The sequence below is a fragment of the Rhincodon typus genome, chromosome 19 (assembly GCF_021869965.1).
Source record: "Rhincodon typus isolate 14 chromosome 19, sRhiTyp1.1, whole genome shotgun sequence".
In the NCBI taxonomy this organism is placed as follows: Eukaryota; Metazoa; Chordata; class Chondrichthyes; order Orectolobiformes; family Rhincodontidae; genus Rhincodon; species Rhincodon typus.
The window spans coordinates 19,413,087-19,432,655 of NC_063350.1; the positions used below are offsets into that span (position 1 = coordinate 19,413,087).

At 36.4% G+C, this 19,569-nt stretch overlaps 1 protein-coding gene across 1 annotated transcript in view; it reads left to right on the forward strand.

The window, feature by feature from the left end:
- Nucleotides 1-18,828, forward strand: part of LOC109933086 (EMILIN-3) — a 30,521-nt gene extending 11,693 nt beyond the window's left edge. Inside the window, exons 5-7 of the mRNA XM_020532108.2 lie at nucleotides 8,619-8,651; nucleotides 12,801-12,932; nucleotides 16,723-18,828. Coding sequence (XP_020387697.2) covers nucleotides 8,619-8,651; nucleotides 12,801-12,932; nucleotides 16,723-17,060 — 503 coding nt within the window. The 3' untranslated portion in view covers nucleotides 17,061-18,828. The remainder of the gene's footprint in view (nucleotides 1-8,618; nucleotides 8,652-12,800; nucleotides 12,933-16,722) is intronic.
- The last annotated feature ends 741 nt before the right edge of the window (nucleotides 18,829-19,569 follow it).

Below are 19,569 nucleotides of genomic sequence, written 5' to 3' on the forward strand. Positions count from 1 at the left end.
AGTGTACCTCCTTTCAGTCTTACTTATTTTCTTATGAATGCTCAAAGATACAGACTGAAATTTTAATTTTAAAAGCAAAGCAACACTTTGTAAATAAAAGAAAGGAAAGGAATCCACTGTGTATCATTATATATGGTATTATGCAAGCGAGCATGATGGTTGTGATTACTTTAGACTGCCAAATTCACATACCTATATAACACAAGATAGAAAAGTTGAAGTTTACAGTTCAACTACCGCATGTTCAGCCAATGTTGTCTATGTCAACATTTTGCTAGATCAGTTCTGAACAACTTCTACAGCTCTGCTGTCTTCCTGTATCTTTTTCTGATTCAGTTATTAATGCACTTTCCTCTTAAAGGATACACATGGTCAACCACTTCCTGGGGTGCATCCTAAAAACTGTGTAAACAAATTCTTCCAACTTCTCATTCCCTGTCAGCATTGTAAATTAATTACCTCAGGTCATTAACTCACTAACCAAAGGAAATAGTCTTTCCTGTAATCTCACTCCCTCATCAAAACCTTTAATAATCTTTACCATCTCTTAAAATTTCTTTTAGCCTTTTCTCATGGAAATGGTCTCTGTAACTTGAGTTCAGTCAAACCATCAATATTCATGAAGGAAACAAACTTTTTCCAGTTATAAAAGCTTCAGTATCCAAGAACAGAAATCCAAATATTCTTCAGTTCATTTAAAACGGTCAAAATTACCCTCTGTGCAACGCTTACTAATTGCTTACCTAAAAGTATTGAAATTATCCAGATACTGTACAACCATCAACATCCCATTACTGAATGCTAGACTATAATTAATAATTTCACATTGTACAGTCATCCTGGGTTACCATAAAATGGTTACATTTTGTGCTGCAAATTGAGTTAAAATTTAATTTTAATTATATGAACTTTTTATGCACCACCAATAGGAGACCTCAATAACTTCAATATTGGATTGTGACTTACTTCACAGAAACAGGAACCTTTCTCATTTCTGTGGTAGACATAATGATGCAAAATTAAAGGATCACGAACAAAGAAATGCTACCTCCACCTCACGTATCATTTATCTCATGTAATACTTATAAACACAAAATTAGAGCAATTTCAATTATCATAAAATTACAATAGTCAACTCACTAACACACACCAAGGAGAGTTGAAACTTCCCAACAATGCCTGTTTGTTGCCCACACATGGAGCATTCTGTAGATTATTAATGATGCCTAGCAGCTCAGAGGCTGAGCTCATGTACACCACATCAGCTCAGTTCATGCTGTCTGAATGGTTTTTCATAGAAAATAATACTTTGAAGGGCACAGGCACATAACTTTATAATGTGGTAATAAGTTAGAACAAACGACATATTCCTTTGTGTACTTCTATATAGCATGCAGGAAGAAAATGGAAAAAAGAAAAGGATTATTGAAATCTGTTAGAAATTGAACTGTGTAAGATAACATTGCTCCAACACTTCAAGCCATGTGATGATTTTAGATGTACAGTTGGGGGAGTAGAGATGTTTATATTGACCGTCTGGCACTACTTTCAGTGTTATACATTGCTTTGAACAGACCTCCAACTCCCCTCAAAAAGTCAGTAGTGGTTTCAAGGATGCCATTAGGTTAGCATCAGCTGTTTCAACAACTTAATATGTGTAAAAATTAATTGGATTTGTGTTTAAATTTCATGTATGATAACCTGAGGCTGCATGGTGTGTACCAGTTTAACTTAAGAGGAAAGAAACTCCCATACACTCCTCCAGCAGTGACCTCTCACGCTTCAAAGATTTTCCTTCAGGTTTAAATAAAAGAAACAAATGGGCAAGATAGTAATTAATGTTCACAAATACTAACCTTACTCAGACTTCAAAACATTTCTTTTACATGCTTTCACACAGGCTGTAGCAAAGGTAAGGATGACTTAAGACCTAACCTTGCTATCTACAGATGTTTAGTATGACGTGCAACCAATAAATAACAAAAGATGGAAAAATTTTACAGTTATAACAAATGCAGATCTATTCAAAATCTAACATTCAGGTTTTTTTTGGCAAGTGCGTGTTAATTCAGTTCACACAAAGTAAAAGGGCCTGTATCTTGAGGTTCCCCTTATGACCCCAAATATTAAGCAGTCCTTGCAACATGCTGCCCCCATCTGTCAACTGCTGGCAGAAAAATTGTTCTCTAATATTTGCTGTTCAAAGACATTGTTTCAGGAATGTTTCATAACACCTCAGAATCTGAAATGTTTCAACTTGCTTAATCAGATTCAAATAGTAGTACTTTATTGGGAAGGAATATACAGTATGTCAGCACCACTTATTGATGAAAACTCCAGATTATTCAATGTTAAATGTGTATAAAGAAGCTGCTGTTAATGGTACCTCCTGCTTCCCACATTCATCAAACTACTTTCTACACACGATTCCCTTTTTTTTTTTACACAGTTGTACTAATTTCTAAAACTGTGGTTCAGTCTCCAACATCTTTACTAATTAACTATTTAGATATTGAAGAAACAATAGTGGAAAACAGTGCTTCTATGAGGCTGAGATTTAGAAATTTCCTTTGCGGGCTTGACTACCAAACTAAAGATTCAGTCTTTCATTTTCATTTAAAATAAATACCGGATCTTAGATCCCATCTAAATATGTGTGTCTACTTGCCCTCTTTGGTTCTGCTTTCAATATACCTCTGCTCTTCTATGAGATGACACCATACAAAATAAATAATTAATCTTTGTGTGAATTTTAAAACGCACCTTGCAGTAAAATGAAAACAGCGAAAAAATGGATTACTGAGTGAAAGGTAGCTCTTGATGTGGAAAGTTGACTAGTTGATGATCAGGGAAGGGGAAAAGTGCAGAATTTTTTTTCCAGCTTTCTTCAGTATCAATACACATGGCTCAGATTTTTCAAGGTATACCCAAGTGTGAACTGTATGGGTCAGGAAGCTGAAACTTTCCCAGGGTTTCAACAAAGGTGATCATAGTGGCCCAACAAATAGCATTTCTTGCTCTTGGAAATCCGGAAGAAAATCAGCCAATTTTGCGGCTGAGCAGACTCGGCTTAATTGCTGTGTTTCTTATAAAAATTCTTGGTCTTCTACAATAAATCTGATTATAACAAAGTATATTTATAAACTGAAAATAAATTATTACATAGGACACTGGTGTACTGAAACAAGCTGTTTACTGTTTTCTGGTACATATACTTTATTTTAAAAAGTTGCAGTTAAGCTTGCGAAAGCCAGCTGTTTGTCATTCATAGGTCCTTCCTGGAAGCAAATTGTTCTGTAATTTCAGTACATCTGCTATGTCACAATCTCACCAAATTCATATAATTTTAATGAGAAGATTGAGGTCTGTTACTTTAATTTAAAAAATTGGCTATTGACTGTACCAGCTGGGTCTCCATTAAAAGCAGTGAATAGTACCACTGTTTAGCCTATAAAGATTAAAAGAATGTTTCATTATTTACAGGGTGTCCAACTATACTGATCAGTAGAAATATATGGCAGAGTCTCTGGAACAGGTTCCAAAGTTTTTTTTTCTGAACAGGGCTACTTTGTGTTTATTTGTTTTGAAATCAGCTCCATTTCAACCATATGTCATGATCCGATTAAAAGAACTTGGATCATTATAGCACCTTCTTATGTCCTCAGGATGCCCAAATTGATTTACAGCCAGTTAATTACTTTTGAACTGTAGCCACTGTTGCTTTGTGGTTAAACAATGCCATCAATTTCCACACAGTAAGGTACTCAAACAATAAGTTGAATAAACGATCAGAGGATGTTCAGTTTTTTTCATTTCCTTGGTTCAAGGAGTAGTTTCGGGCACTCAGTTTAGCAGTAATAGAGGATCATTAACGCGAGAGCGGGCCTTGGTTTAAATCTTGTCTGAAAGTTAGTGACTGGAAAAATGCAATTACCTACTCAAAGCCATTCCTGTTTTCAGCCTACATTCTGTTCTGGTCCTGCAGTAGTATTTGAATCCACAACCGCTGACTCCTACAGATTCAAGTTTTACGTACAGAAACTGCAGCTCTCAAGTTTCATGACAAGGACAATGCAATGTGATTTGAATTCAAAGGGGTGATTCATCACTCTGAAAACAAATGTTAAGAATGTGGATTTAGATTCAGCCAACCCTGCTTATGTACATGTGCTCAAATTTCTCTCCTTCCTAACAATAGAAGCTTTATTGCACTAATATTGGAGCACTTGGGATTTTTAGCATCTTGTATATCACCTCAGAACTTCTATTATAGTGAGCAGTCAATGCCAGTTCAAGTACTTACATTTCTGTTCCTGGAACAAAAGCTATACTCTGACGTTGAGGACTAACTGAGGTCAATCGGAATATTAAAGTGTAATTCTAATTATAGAAATAATGATAACCTAAAAGCAAAACAACAGAATAAATCGCTGAAATATTTTTGATTAAAAAAAGAACTTTAAATCAATTCAAGTGAGCAAAAGCCACATATTAGTATTGTATTAACTGCATCTGCTTATAAAGTCTGCTGTCAGTCACATAAAGATAATCCACTAATTTAGGACCTTCACAAAACCACTTTGATTTGATCTATAAGAAACAATTACATTAAGTATGCTATTCAAAACTTATGAAACATCTCACTTTGAACAGTGGGCAAGAGGAAAGAGAAATGAATGAGTTACTTGGGGCTGAATTTTCATTTTCAGCTCCATGCTGCCATTGGAAGGAAACTTGAGTGGGTTGGGATTCCACAAATGCCAGCACTGGGGGCAATGTTTGAGGAGGCATCCAATCAATTTTCCACCTCTGGGAGCTCTGTCCAATTAAAGAAATCCAATAGAAGGCCCTCCACCAGCGAGGGATCAGAAGCCCACAACCAGAAGGGCCCTACTTGCTTACACAGCATTCCAGCAGCTCTATCAATTGTCCACAGTGGGTAATTTAGTGAGCTGGATCACCTACTACTGATGTGTGGGTATCCTTCAGCCAAATTATAATGAAAGAGAATATAGTTGAGATGTAGGAAAGGCTAGCGAGGAGGAATTAGAAAGAAAATGGCTGAAGTTTAAGTTGCTAAGTTAGCAGAACAGTCGAGAGGCATCTGAAGTTACTGAGGGAAGCAGGGGTGGAAACTGAGGTGACACTGGGCACAACCTTCTAATGCTCCCTTACAGGGGCTGTGCCAGAGGACTGGAGCCTTGCACCTTTGTTCAAAAATAATGCAAGGCTAAACCCTAGGAACATACCAATGGTTTAATCTCAGTGGTAGGAAGGCTTTTAGAAGCAGTCATTTTGTCACAGATTTACTGTCACTTGGAGAAATGTGGATTAATTAAGAAAATTCAGCACAGGGCAAATCATGTTTAACTAATTTGATTGAATTGTTTGATGAGCTATCAGACGCTTGAAGTGGTAATGCTGTTGATGTAGTCTTCCGAAAGATATTGGATACAGTAGCATATAACAAACTGGTCAGCAAATTTTAAACCCAATGGGATAAAAAGGACAGTGTCAGCACAACAGATACCAAGCTGGTTGAGTGTCAAGTGGCAGAGTCTAATGGCAAACGGTTGTTTTTCAGGCTGGAAAAATTTATACAGTTAGCTTCCCTCAGTACTGCTTTTCTCGATCCGTGTTAATGACCTAATCTTGGGCATGGAGGGTGCAAATTCAGAATTTGCAGATGAGAAACTTGGAAATGTTTTGAGAGATGGATATGGATTGACTTCAAAAGGTCATACCTTGGTGGAGTGAGAGAGCGTGTGATAGATGAAATTTATTGGAAAGAAATGTGAAGTCATGCATGTTGGCAGGAACAGTGAAGGAAAGCAATATAAAATGATTGGTATGATTTTAGAGGGAGTGCAGGAGCAAAGTAAGCTGGGGTGCACGTGCACAAATCATTGACAGTAGCAGGACAGATTTAGAAAGTGGTTAATATGCCTAGGAGGTCCTGGCTTTTATAAATAGAGACATGGAATACAAAAGCAAGGAAGTTATATGAACTTTTATAAAATACTCCATCTGCCTCAGCTGGCATATTGTGCTAAACTCTGAATACTACACTTTAGGAAGAATGTGACAGCATAATGGTGAGGATACAAGAAAAGTTGGAGAACCTTTGCAGGCGTGAGGGAATTCTATTTCATAATTAGATTGGCAATTTGGAACTCCCCAAAGAAGACGAAGAGATTAGATAAGTGAGAAGTCTCCACAGCGTAAATGGGAAGAAACTATTTCCGTCAACAGAAAGATTAAGAATCAGTGGACATCCAATTTTGCAGGTAAAAAGCCTAGGAAAAACATATTAACTTGAGTGGTTAGAATCTCAAATGCATGGTTTGAGGGTATGATGGAGGCAACTTAAAGCATTGCTTTCAAAAGGGAATTGTATCACCATTTAAAGAGAAAAGATTTGCAAATGGGGAAGACTGGGGTAGAGGGATTTACTGAGTTGCTGTCAAAGAGCTGGCAGTGTGATGAGGGGCTAAACAGCATTTTCATGCTGCAACTGTTGTATCATGTTATGGATCCTTTCATGATATGCTGCTTATTCCAAGGTTGAAAAGATCCAAACCACAAATAACATTAGAGGTCCTGTGTTATGGTGCTTTCATATGACAACAGCATATTTGTTAATATGATGCCCTTTTAAAAATGTCTGCCATGTTATATTAGACATGTGCACTTTGAGGACTAGTTGTTCACAAATCACTAAGTTTTACAATTCAGCATCTGCATTCTTTAATTGAATTATAGACTATAGAAATTCATTCTGTATCTTTATTACACTTTGCAGTCCGTCATGCAACTTCTATTAAAGATGATGTACACTATCATAATGGCTTTATAAAAAAAATTATGAAGATTAGATCTTGCCAATGTATTCAATGTAGTTATTTAATTTTAGGGAATCTGCTTTAATTCACATAACAGATTAAACCTATTTAGGATCACATCAGAAATACTGGATTTAATTTGTCTTGTAAATTCGCTGATAACTGTATATCATGCTTATTTTTGCAGACCATTATTTAGACCATTAAATGCAGAGATGACGATAATCAGTAGAACATTTGTTCATCTGGATGATTTTGAGTGTTTAGTGGGGAATATGGAACACTAGAACTTACTTTAATATTTACTTTAAAAACCCAATTCAGCAGTAAATTGCTATTGGTTACTATGTAGATTTAAAGCTAGAAAGAGCTATTTCACACAGATCAATGCATTAACACTGCTTTGTTTTCTATACAGGAGCTTGTCAAGTCACATTTGAATAAAGCTGTGAAATTTGACAGAATAGTGGAGCAGAGAAGGAGACCTTTCTTCCCCTTGTCTGTGCTAGTTCTTTGAACTGATTATGGAATATTTTTGAAAGACTAACAAATTATTTAAAAAGCGGAAAGAATTAGAAAACTCATTTTTAGGTTTAAATTGTTCAAAATGGGTAACTAGGGAATCAGCTGGTGGTTTTCAGATCCTATTATATTCCACATTTGTTCAATTATATAATCCAATTCTGTACTTTGGCAGTGATTTTTAAAGCATTTCAGATAGGAAAAAAATATCCAAACTATATGAATTCATCAGTAAATCCGTGACCACAGTTTGTCTGATACAGATTAATTAGATTCCAGAGACTCCCACAGCATACACAGTATCAAGCATATGAAGCAACACTGTGCACTAACAAAGACAGAGCACTGGGGTAATAACAATACAGGCATTGTTGCAGAACAAACACATTCTGCACACAAGTTCAGCGATAAAAACAAGTTATGCACATTAGGTTAAAGGTCTGGTTTTATTTAAATCCCAGATAGTTAGCAAGGTTAATTCCTTGTTTTGAATTGTTGTATCAAGTTCATATTTTCTCTTACTGAAAAGAAAGAAAATTATCTCAATTCTAATCATCAACTTCCCCGAGATTGTCTGGTGTTCCTGGATTAGAAAGGTCACTTAGTCTCCTGAAATCACCAAGTGACCTATTTTGCATTATCTGGTTAGTAATTCAACATTAACACGCTGATTAAGGTTCACCTACATTCGCTACAGCACAACTGCAGAGTGCGCACACACATTGTAACTGTAGTTCCAGCACACTGGCTTCACTGCCAGCAACACCACAGGTAGTTGCCTGCAGCAGTGATCAACATTTAGGATGCCTACTAATTTTTGCTCCACTCATAACCCTTCATGCCTCACTTGTCACCTCAATCACCTCCCACTCACTGCTCCTTTAGTCAACTGTCTCACTGCCCCACTCGCAACCTTTGAGCTCTCGTCAGCAGGAAGAGAGTGGAAGCAGAACAGTAAAAGCTGCTGCGAATAGGGGCAGCAACCATGAGCATCAATGGTGATGACAGCAGCATCCAATTCTTATTTCACTGAAGTGGAGGAGATAGTGTTAATGGTATAATGTTTTCATGTGGAATAACAAACTAAAAGTGTTCTTGATATCTGTCTATTATATTTTGTGAAAAGAAATTACTTCCATATTTAGACAAAGCTCCTTGTGAAATTGAAAGTGCCAATATAAAAATGGATGGAATCAAAGAGTGTACTAGAGTGGCAGATTTTCAAAACCCTAACAGTGTCATTTTGAATTGCAGGTCTACAAGGACCTATTGGCCCTCCTGGATCAGGTAAAATTACAAAAAATACTTTTTAAACTACCAGCTACTACCAATTATTTTCTTGTCAGTATTTTGATATTTAAACACAGATTGTGCAGAATATTACCAAAGGTTAAGGTCCCAAATTTACAGATAAAATTCCACATTTTTGAATAATTCCCAACCCATTTCTGTTTTTTTAAGAAGCGTTTAAAATTTACGTGTGACTTTCAAAACTTTTCATTCTTGGGCTACCTCCATCCATGTCATTCACCACAGCATTCCTGCAGCTACTAGTCTGTTGAGTTAATCTTCTACCTCTTTTTTTAATTCCCTTATTCTTGGTTAAAGCCTTACTCTCTCTCATCCTGGTGGTTCCCCCAGTAACCACCCTATCTTCTCCCACCACCCCCCCACCGCAAATTCTAACATTCTTAAGGCCAAAAAGACTGGAATGGTCATGGCAGACATATGGTTCACCATTCATCATCAGATCTGGCTGGACTACGTAAGGTGCTTTCAGAGTCAGCTTTATCCTTCCAAAGCTGTTCGCTATTCCAGGAGCATTATAGAATGCAGAGGTATTTCTTTGCTTCTTTTCAATAAAAGTGCTGCCTTGGATGCCTCTCTCAAACTCCTTTACGGACACAATTCCGAGAAGTTCATGAACTTCTTGTTACAAAGATTGAGACTATCCGTGTAACTGCCTGTGCTGCTTCCTTCTCCAGCTATAGCATGGCCTTGCTCACTTTTCTCCCCAGTCCAAGATTTTGATATTTTTCTAATACTGGCCTCTTGTGCAATCCCAACTTCCAATCACTCTACCATTTGCAGCTACTACCTCAACTACTCAGAGACCAAAGCTCTACATCTTTCCTATATGTTTCTGCCATGAAGGCACTTCTTTAATATCTACCACGGCAACCAGGTTTTTGTTTATCACCTAATATCTTCTTGCATCACTCAGTGACACATTTTTCTTTACAGCACTTTGTAAAGTGTCTTGGGACATTTTGCTATGTTAAAGCCACTATGTAAATGTTATGGTTGCATTTAAGATGCGATCCTCTAGATTCTTGGCTGATTTTCAACAAAACAGTGTATTTCAGTCAATTGTCAGTATTGAATTGCTATCTCTGAATATTTTCAATGTGCCAGTCAGGAATAATCAGCAGCTAGTAGAACTTACAGCATTTATATTCATGCTTGTATTGAATTTTAAAAAGTAAGTTAACTGGAAATTTAAACTAACGGCACAACAGATCATGAACTAAATAGGGGACTCTTGTCTTTTCTTTTTGCATATACCCATTGTGAATTATTTGTTAATGGTAGAAAAAAAATCTAAGGGAGGTGAAAGCCACTTTCATAGAGCAACAGCACATTTGCATGTTTATGCCATTCATATAGCTAAATATAATTTAGTTGTTATAAAATTTTACCCAAATTCTGTACTTTCACCTTGCTACACATGAGCAGAGCCAATACTCATGCCTCTTCCAGTCACTCCTGGGACAAATCTATTCCTTGCTTATTTAAGGATCAGATTGGCTTGTTGATCTAATTATAACAAGATCCCTTAGATTTAAATAGACACTTTGTTCCATAATGTTTACCGTTCAGACTTGTGCATTACTCATACACAGCAGTTGATAAATGATATATCCTGATTGACTTTGGTTAAGCCCTTCCTTATATCTGTTCTCTGGCTTTCCATCCCTTTGCATCTGGTTCCATGCAGTGCTCTGATATGATTTCTACTTCAAAGCATGATGCATGTGAGAATTGTTTAATATTTTCTCTTTACACTTTTAAATTAAACACATTGTGTACCCTCCTGTCCCTCATGAGGAAATCTAGAAACAGAGAGCAATTTAAGACTGGGATATAGAGGAATTTCTTTGCTGGGCTTTTGAATGCATTCAGAGCTGAGCTAGACAGATTTTTGATTTACAAGGGACTCAAGGGTTATTTGGGGGATGAGTGGGGTTAGGAAAGTGAAGACTACAATCCGATCAGCATGCTCTTATTGAGTGGCAGCTCAGGCTCGATGATTCAAATGCCTTACCTCTGCTGTTTCTTGTGGGCCCAAATCATTCTTTTGGGGATGGGATATGTGTCAGGACACTCCAGAATACTTGAAAAGCCGTAGCAATGTAAGGTTAGAGCCAAGTGCTGAGAAACAGGGCCTGTTTCCACACTGTAGGGATTCCATAAAATGGGATTAGAGTGGCTAGGTGTTTGGTGCCCAGCACAAATATGCTGGGCCAAAGAATACTACAACACAGAAAGAGGCTGTATGACTCTACATGTCTAACACAAAGACATACATGGGAATTGCCTGGTGAGTTTAAACTTCTGATGAGCAGAATCCTCGCTGCCTGGGACCTGTCACAAATATTTCTGACTCTGAAATCAGAATGATCAATTGAGTGAGATCCATGGGGCGTACCTAAATATTGACCAAGAAAATGTTAGAGTATTTAACACATGATTTAACTGCCGAATAACTTCACAACTAACCACTCCAATCACTTCCCCACCCCAACTGAATATGATTGCTAGTGCCGTAAACATAGGGCGTACCTTATGCTGTGCTGGCTGGACTTAGGCTGGAGACTCAGCGCTGCTCAGCTCTCCTCCAACTGGGATCAGAAGAATCTGAAACAAATGGGCCGTATCATCAGGTCAGGAGCAGCAATGCTTGTTGCTAACCAAAGATCTAGGCCAAAGCATTACACTCAAAGATTTTCATAATGATATGTTTGAATTCTGTTAAAACCTGCAGAATAGACGAGTACACAGCAGGAAAGTTGTTCATCTAATAGCAAAAGCCGAGAAATAACACAGCCTTTCTTTATCAAGGACAATTAATTCATTCCCAACATCCTAAGTTTACAGATATTTATTCTAATTTTAGTATGACAGCTATTGTGCTTCAGTTAGCTATATGCAAATAGTCAACTACTTTAGCGCTAAATCTTCAGTGTATATTTTGCACCATTTTGAAAAGAATATCATCCTGCAAAAATATGCATGTGGTGTGTTAACTCATCCTCTCGAACACATCTCCAAGACATGGTATAAAGGATGGCTTTTAGGATCAGAAACAAATATCTGTTCAAGCAGGAAGTGTGTGTGTTTGTTGAAGTCAAGACGACTAAAATCTTCGAAATGAAAGCATCCCTTCCAGCTGGCAGGATTTTATATTCAGTAGTTTACCACAGTGTCCAGTTTTCTTAGTTAAAAAATGGCACCTGGCCACGGGTTTCTGCTTCAGCAATTACCAGACCAAAGTATTATCCCCCATTAATGAATGGGAGGAAGATTGTGGGCTGACAAGTGCAGAAGCAAAAAAAACCCCAGCCACAATTTATTCACATGCTGTAGTCATATCAACATAGCTGTACAAGAGGGTCTTTGCATGAGAAAGCAACAGCAACACTTCTATATATATGAACTATATTGAATGCAGAGGTATTTCCTTTCTGAACTTTGTTCTAATTTTTGAATTTGGTGCATGTATTTAAGTTTAGTGTGAATAATGAGAGCCAGCAAACATTTTCCTTGCTAAATGTGCTAAGTTTCACTTCAGATTCCTACTGTATGTTTGTGTCCATCTGAAATCGAGAACGGTCAAAATTTAACTGCATTGGTCGGTCAAAAGGTAAACAGACCGTTTGTCTACGGCTCAAGTCCACTTCAAAAGGACAGTGTTTTAATTCTTTATTCCAGCCACATCTCACGATTCTCAATACAGGGAGCCTCGGGGTCATTTCATGTTATAGAATTGATTTACCTACGATTAAGAGAGGCACAATTCAAGTTGAAATCATTCAAACAGTTGGTTGAACATTCCCAACATAGAAAGTGCTTTGGACAGATTCTTTCCATCACAAACATTTCCTGTACTGGTAGTAAGCAGCTGGCCAGGTTTTATTTTTCCTTGATAAAAATCAGCAAGTTTTATTTATCCCAAGACTGCTTTCACGAAATAGATTCAATATGCATGACTGTTTTCCATTATTGAACACTGCTGTGAATGTTTAGTCACAAATTACGTCATAGGTTTTCATGTGGATTTTCAATTAAAATAGTAAAATCAGCCAATTCCAAGTTTTTATTTTCATTGCAATGCATTTTTCTTCTGTGTCCATTGATTATAAGTTTTATTTACAGGATTTCCATCCTTTGCAAAACATGTTACGTTTTCTGTGGGTCTGACTGAAAAGCCCTTCCCTGCTGATAACGGTGTTGTAAGATTCAACAAAATTCTCATCAATGATGGAAGTCACTATGAGCCCCGCACAGGTATCGTATCATTTGACACAATTACAGTTTTTTTTATTGATGCTGTGGTCTTTGGCATAAAACCGTTAGCAGACTGCAGAGCCGAAACCATTTCTGCTCAGCAAATTGTTGAAATTCATAAAACTTGTCTTTTCTAAGATTGATGTATAGCATGCACAATCCACTGCAGCACTGAGATGTGTTCCCACCTTTTCGCCATTTGTTGCTCCTCAACAGGCAATTAGAAATAAGGATCAAGATAGCACACCTTCCATGGTTCAGCCCTCCACCAGCACAGATGGGGTTAGAATACTGTCTGGAGATATTATGTACATGACTCATTTCTGAGCACAATATAATGCTATATTTGCTGATAACTTATTTTTCCTACTTGTTACCAGCCCGTGGAAAAAGTACAGCATGCTCTTATTCTGATCTAGCAGATTACTTTAAAAGGGTAAATTAAGAAATTGGACGAAAGTTAGAAAATTTACCCTGTTGTGTGTCATATCAGTCCATAACCTAGTATAGTCGAACAGCAGTCAGATGAAAAACATGCTCCTCCCTCTCTGGCTCACAACTGAACATTAAATGAGATCTGATAACTAGTCCATCCACATATTTAATAACAACCTGCTACTTCCTAAAGGTCAGTGATATCTCCACTTATTTTGAAGTGCATAATTGTATTAATTCAACTTGCAGATTTGCAGCAATAAAACATATGTGGTGTTACTTAAATTAACTGATCACACAGAAGAAATAGCAAGAGCCATGGTTGTTGCCCAGCTGAACGGTGAAAGCTCAATAAGCTCTCCTCAGTACAGGGAATGGAGAGATGCCAATATCGTTTACCAACTGCTTATCCTTTGGGAAGCCAAGTTCATAGTTCTTTTGAAGAGTAATTCTGAAACTACTCAAACGGAATAAAAACAGTAAATTATACATATGCAGTTCTACAAGTTATTTTTCAAATTACATTGGCTTCATTAACTTCTAAAATCACTGGGGATACTCCATGCAGGTGAGTAATGATGAACCACATTAGGGGAGTTTCGTTTAATTTTAAGTCATTGCCTGAAGCAGAGAATAGAGAACCATCTGCTGTACATTAGCTCTGTGAATTTACCCCCTCTTCCTGGATAGTCTCTATCTTCAATCCAAGCATTCCAGGTAATTGTACTTCATCATCATTCCTTATCAGCTCAAATAATTTTAATTTCATCTTGTTGTAACCAAAAACTATTCCTATATTGCTTCATTTCCCTGCAAGTCTTCCTGTTTATAGTGGTCTTTAGTCTAAAATATTGTCTTAATTTTCTTTACCAAAATTATACAACTCAACTTAATTGTGATGCAACCACTTCCATTGCCTGACAAGTGATTGATTTGTTAAATATACATTGACAAGATATTTAGTTGGATATATATAAATATAGGTTGATCTCATGTAAAAGTTGACTCCAGTCGGAGTATTGGCCAAAAAGTTCATTTTTCATATATCACAATGTACAGGACAGTCCCTGACCTTTAACCAAAAAGCCCAAAATTAAACATATCAACTGCTTGCTGCTTAAGTCAAGCTCATCCTGGTGCAAACTCACTAATGGAATCATAGCTTAGCGCACACTGAAGTCTGTTAGTTCCTCACGTCTGCACATTTCAACACCAGATATTGAGACTACCACCAGTGTGCTTTGTGATCCTACCAATCATGCCCTCAAATATGGCAAGCTGGTATAGAGGATGGAATGGCACATACACAACCCATCTCAGAATTGATATCAGTGAGATTATAGAGCAGACTAATAATTAGCTCTAGCTATTAAGCAGTAGCTAGAGAATTCAAGGAAGTTTTCTACACAACTTCTATAGACAAATACCCAGGAATAAAAGTGCAAAAATTATGAGAAACAATTTTTCTGTCACAGAAGATTTCATTGCCTCCCAACAGAATGTAATGAAATTCAAGCATTTCAGCAATTTATAAATCAAACGTAGACAAAAGAATGAACATAGACTGGCCTGTATTGGGAACATGGTTAAGACTCCCATAAACAGTGACATGCCAGCCAATCAAACAATGGGCAGAGAAATAGTGATGAAAACTGGCCATGGAAAAAGATTTGCCATGTTCTGAGTGTACGTCTTACAGGCAGTACTTAAGCTAATGATGATATTCAAGAGTAAAACCCTCTCAAAACAGCAAACACAAAAATAGTAGTTGTTGTCCACATTCAACATAATAAATGAATGTAAAATAGTTGAAAATATGACTAAGGAAAATTTGGAACTTCCAATCAAAAAATTACGTAAGGAAAAAAAAATTTATCTGGGACATGCTGAAAGGTGATGATGTTGTTGCCACAAGTTAGATCATACTGTGATTCCCAGAATTCCAGCTAGCCTTTTACAACCATTAGATGTTTCTCTAAACAAGCCTTGGGATAGCATAAGAAAAAAAAAAGAATAACTGAATGATCAGAGAAGGCATTCAATAAGATTTTAGGTTTCCTTGATAAAAATCAGCAAATTATTTATCCCAAGACTGCATATGTTCTCTGACATTTGCAAGCCTATCTGAATGGGTTGAGGAGATCTAATCATAAAGAATAACAAAATATCCAATACACCTAGACAATGACTATTTGTGGAATATATTGCTGATGAAATCATCAGTACTGAAGAGTATGATGTTGATGATCCACAATGGTGCCATTCAAAAAGCTGCTCAGTTTTTTTTTCTGAACTGTGTAAATTGTAAATGGCTTTTGTTTTTCATGGATTGATAAATTTAATAAAATTTAGACTACAAAAATTAACTAATTGACTCCATGTTGGTTAATATTTATTGACAAATTTTAGTTATAAAAATAATTTCAAACTCAGTTTCTCTGGTAGCAGCTGGTTGAAGCAGATTCCGACATAGTAAGTGTGATTGCAAGGCGAAGGGAAAGGGAGGATTTCAACTTCTCCAAAAATAAAAATGTAATTCTTGTAAAAGAGAAACTGTTATGACTAGGTTAGTTTCATCATATATATTTGGGTAAGAGTTGGGTTTCTAAATCAGTAATTTCATACTTAGTACCAAGAAGTTCTTTACCAGCTTGCTTTCAACAACTCATCTGATGACCTTAACTGATTGCTAACAAATGCCTTTTTTCAAATGAAAAAACAAGAACGAGAATGATGACTGCACTGTTTTTGAGTAATGAGCTGTCCTGTTTACGGACAATTGATCCAGCATTGCCACAACTTTAAAATCATCATGCTTGCATTCAAGTCATTCTGTGATCTTGCCCTCTACCAGCTGTGATTCTAATGTAAAATACTGGAGATCTGAAGTAAAAGTAGAAAATGCTGGAGAAACTCAGAGTCTGAAAGCACATGTTGAGAGAAAAACAAAGTTAATATTTCCAATCCAATATTACTCTTTCATTTCAAAAAGTGTCTTGCTGTACTCAAAACATTAACTCTATTTTTCTCTCCACAGGCCTTCGGAGTTCTTCCACTCTAGAGTTAGAAGTAAAAATGTGTTATGCATCCGTAATTTCCCTATTACAGCTGTGTCTTCAACTGCCTTGGCACAAATTATGGAATTTCCCTAGCCCCACCACCCAATCTCTAAATCACTTCCTGTTTTGTGCTCCTGAAACATATCTCTTTGCTCAAGGTTTGGTCACCTGCTGAAATATGTGGCATGGTGTCCAATTAAAGCCATTTAAGGCATTTTGTAAGTTGCTGTGTATTTTATTCTCTTTTGAAATTTTTTTGTCCAAAATTGCACTCACCAGAATTATTTGTTTTGCAGGTATATTTACCGTTCCCTACAGTGGACAGTACTTCATTAGTGCTATACTGACTCCGCAGAGAAATGAACGCATTGAGGCTGTGCTGACTGTATCCAATGTAAGTGTTGCACAAGTGGACACAGCAGGGTACAGGACTGAAGTATTAGAAATTGCCATGGACAAAATTGAGAATCATTCTGGAGGTGGTCTTGCAGTGTTCAGCCTAATTCTCAATCTGAAAACTGGTGATGAAGTGAGTGTTGTCGTCATGTCAGGAAAATTAGCTTACACAGGAACAGATGAGCTACACTGCACATTTAGTGGTGTTCTGCTAAATGATTCACAAATGCACAGTTGACAAAGCCCAGGTAAATTATGAGAGCAGCTAGAACTGAAGGAACTGGCCAATATCTGATTTTAAAATGCTTCTTGTCGAGCAAACAGTGAACTAACTGGAAATATTAATTTCAAATCTAAACATTTAGCAGACTGAACCACACTAGTCAAAATGGTCTGTGGATAGTAAATATTTTTTAATCTAGCACCACTAAGCAAAACACAGATTTGGTTTGCTGCCTTTTCAATTAAGTATGGTCACATCTTCAGAAAACAACAGCTTCAGATCATTGCCTTTGATTATGCTTATATTAACCCTTTGAGAACCAGGGAAAATATAGAAAAATATTGATAATACTGTTTTAAAAATTTAGGAACAATGTTTAAGAAGCGTTCATTGCTTTTGTACATATTCTATTTTGTAATACATTTTCAGAAATTTACAATTTTATATAGTTAATGCAAAAATACGCTTGTACTTAGAAAGCTTAAAGTCTCTGTGCTCAAAGGGTTAATAGGTTAAGGATTTTATGTAGCATCTTCAAAGAAATGCCCCAGTCAGTACCCATTTAAACTCACGATTTTTCTTCTCTCTCAAAGAAAGTGCCTCATAAAATAATAAAATGCACCATACTGAATAACATCAAGTGCAATCTGATGTAAGATGATTACTGGAAGGGTTGGGAAAACACTCAATATTTGGTGCTCAAATATTGTGCATTAGTTAGATGATCTGTACTGCACTAGCACCATCACTGCTCGTCAATCTGTTCATCAGGATGTAAGCTACCATTAGCCAATTAGCCATTATATTAGGTAATAAAACCAGAGTGTTTTTTATGCATAATAGCAAAAGTATTGACTCAGGTAGCATAAAACATCCATTTAGAAATCAGTGTTATTTTGTAAGTGTAAACTTTAAATTAATTCTTCTCTTGAAAATCTGTTAACTGACCTTCATCCTAAATATTGGCCAATTTTGTCATGAAACAATGCATGAAATCTTGTGTCTTTATCATTGTATTTTAGTATGAAAAATACAGAGATTCAGACAAAAAAATGTACAGCAATGAAAAGCATTATCTAGGGTCAGTACTCCTAAATGTTCATCAAATTCAGAAATGAGAGCATGACAGTGTGTATGGGTGTGTGCGCGCATTTGTACATTTGTGTGCAGAAGAATTACAAACTTACACCTAGTTTGCTAACCTTTGTCGTCTGGTTTAGTTGGCTTCAACAATGAAATGACACTGAACATTTGATAAATATATATAGTCTTTACTTTATATTTTACCAATTGCCAAGTCCAAGATTTGAACTTTCGAATGGATCTATAAAATTCAATCACAGTTTTGTGCCAGGGATTAAAAATTTAAATCAACACAGAAGATGTCATTTAAATGAATAGTTGTGAAAGGTCAAGGATGGTTTTGTGGATTAGAGTATTTAATTGAAATTAGCTTTGTACAAGAAAAGCTTTCAGATGCAGATTTTGAATAGACAAATCTTTGATCAACTGATTTGGTATTTTGGGAAAGACATCCCTTGTTCAAGATAAATCATCGACTTGCCATATTTGTAGTAATTTAAAACAGTTTGTCGCAAAATGCATTAAAATGAGAAAAGTATAGTTGTTTATCATGTTTAGTAATAAATACTAGCATTACATTGCAATTCTTACTTTGTAGCTGATATTGAAGAATTGTTCAACGTATGAACTTGAAGTCCTCTTGTTTTGTATATTAGTGTACATCTTTGAACATATGGAACTAAACTTTGTGAACAGCAAGTAATGGTGCTATTTTCTGTAAATTAAATACACATTTTCTACTGTTTAATTTAATGTTTACAATAAACATATGGTTTGAAATTATACGTGTACGTGTTCTAATGGAATCAAATTATTTTCGCATTTAAATTTCATGCATGAAACTTGCTAGTTTAATGGATAAAAACATGTTGGTATAATACACAAGGTGGGTCACACGTTCATTCTGTGCTTTATCATGACATATGACTGATTTAACCAAAAAAGTTGTGTGCTTCTCAAGGGTGTGAATTACCATTGCAATGCAATGCAAAGAAACAGTTATTTGTTGTCTGTCTCTAAGCCAATGGTAAAGTTTAAAAAGAAATTCAAACTTCCGATCAATAGTTGAAAAGGATGACTTGATAAGATTCACATTTTAAAACATTTATTCTAACAATTTACTAAAAGCATTATTGACTACATGCTAGTTCCTTTTAGTAGGTGACCTGAACTTTAAAACTGAGAGAGGAATGTTCCATTTTACACACAATACACATCACGCCCTCTACAGATTTGCAGTCCTTACAACAAGCAGTCCACAGTCACTTCCAGATTCCAATAAGTTCATGTTTCCTTGTTTCACTGAGTAATAACTTTAAGTGACTGTCTCCAGGTGTTTCCCTTAGTTTGCAGTAAAGCCTGATCCAATATTTCTTCTTCCCCCCGGCAAAACCAGCATTGATCTCCGGGATTCTTCAGATGACCACAAAAGACATCTCTT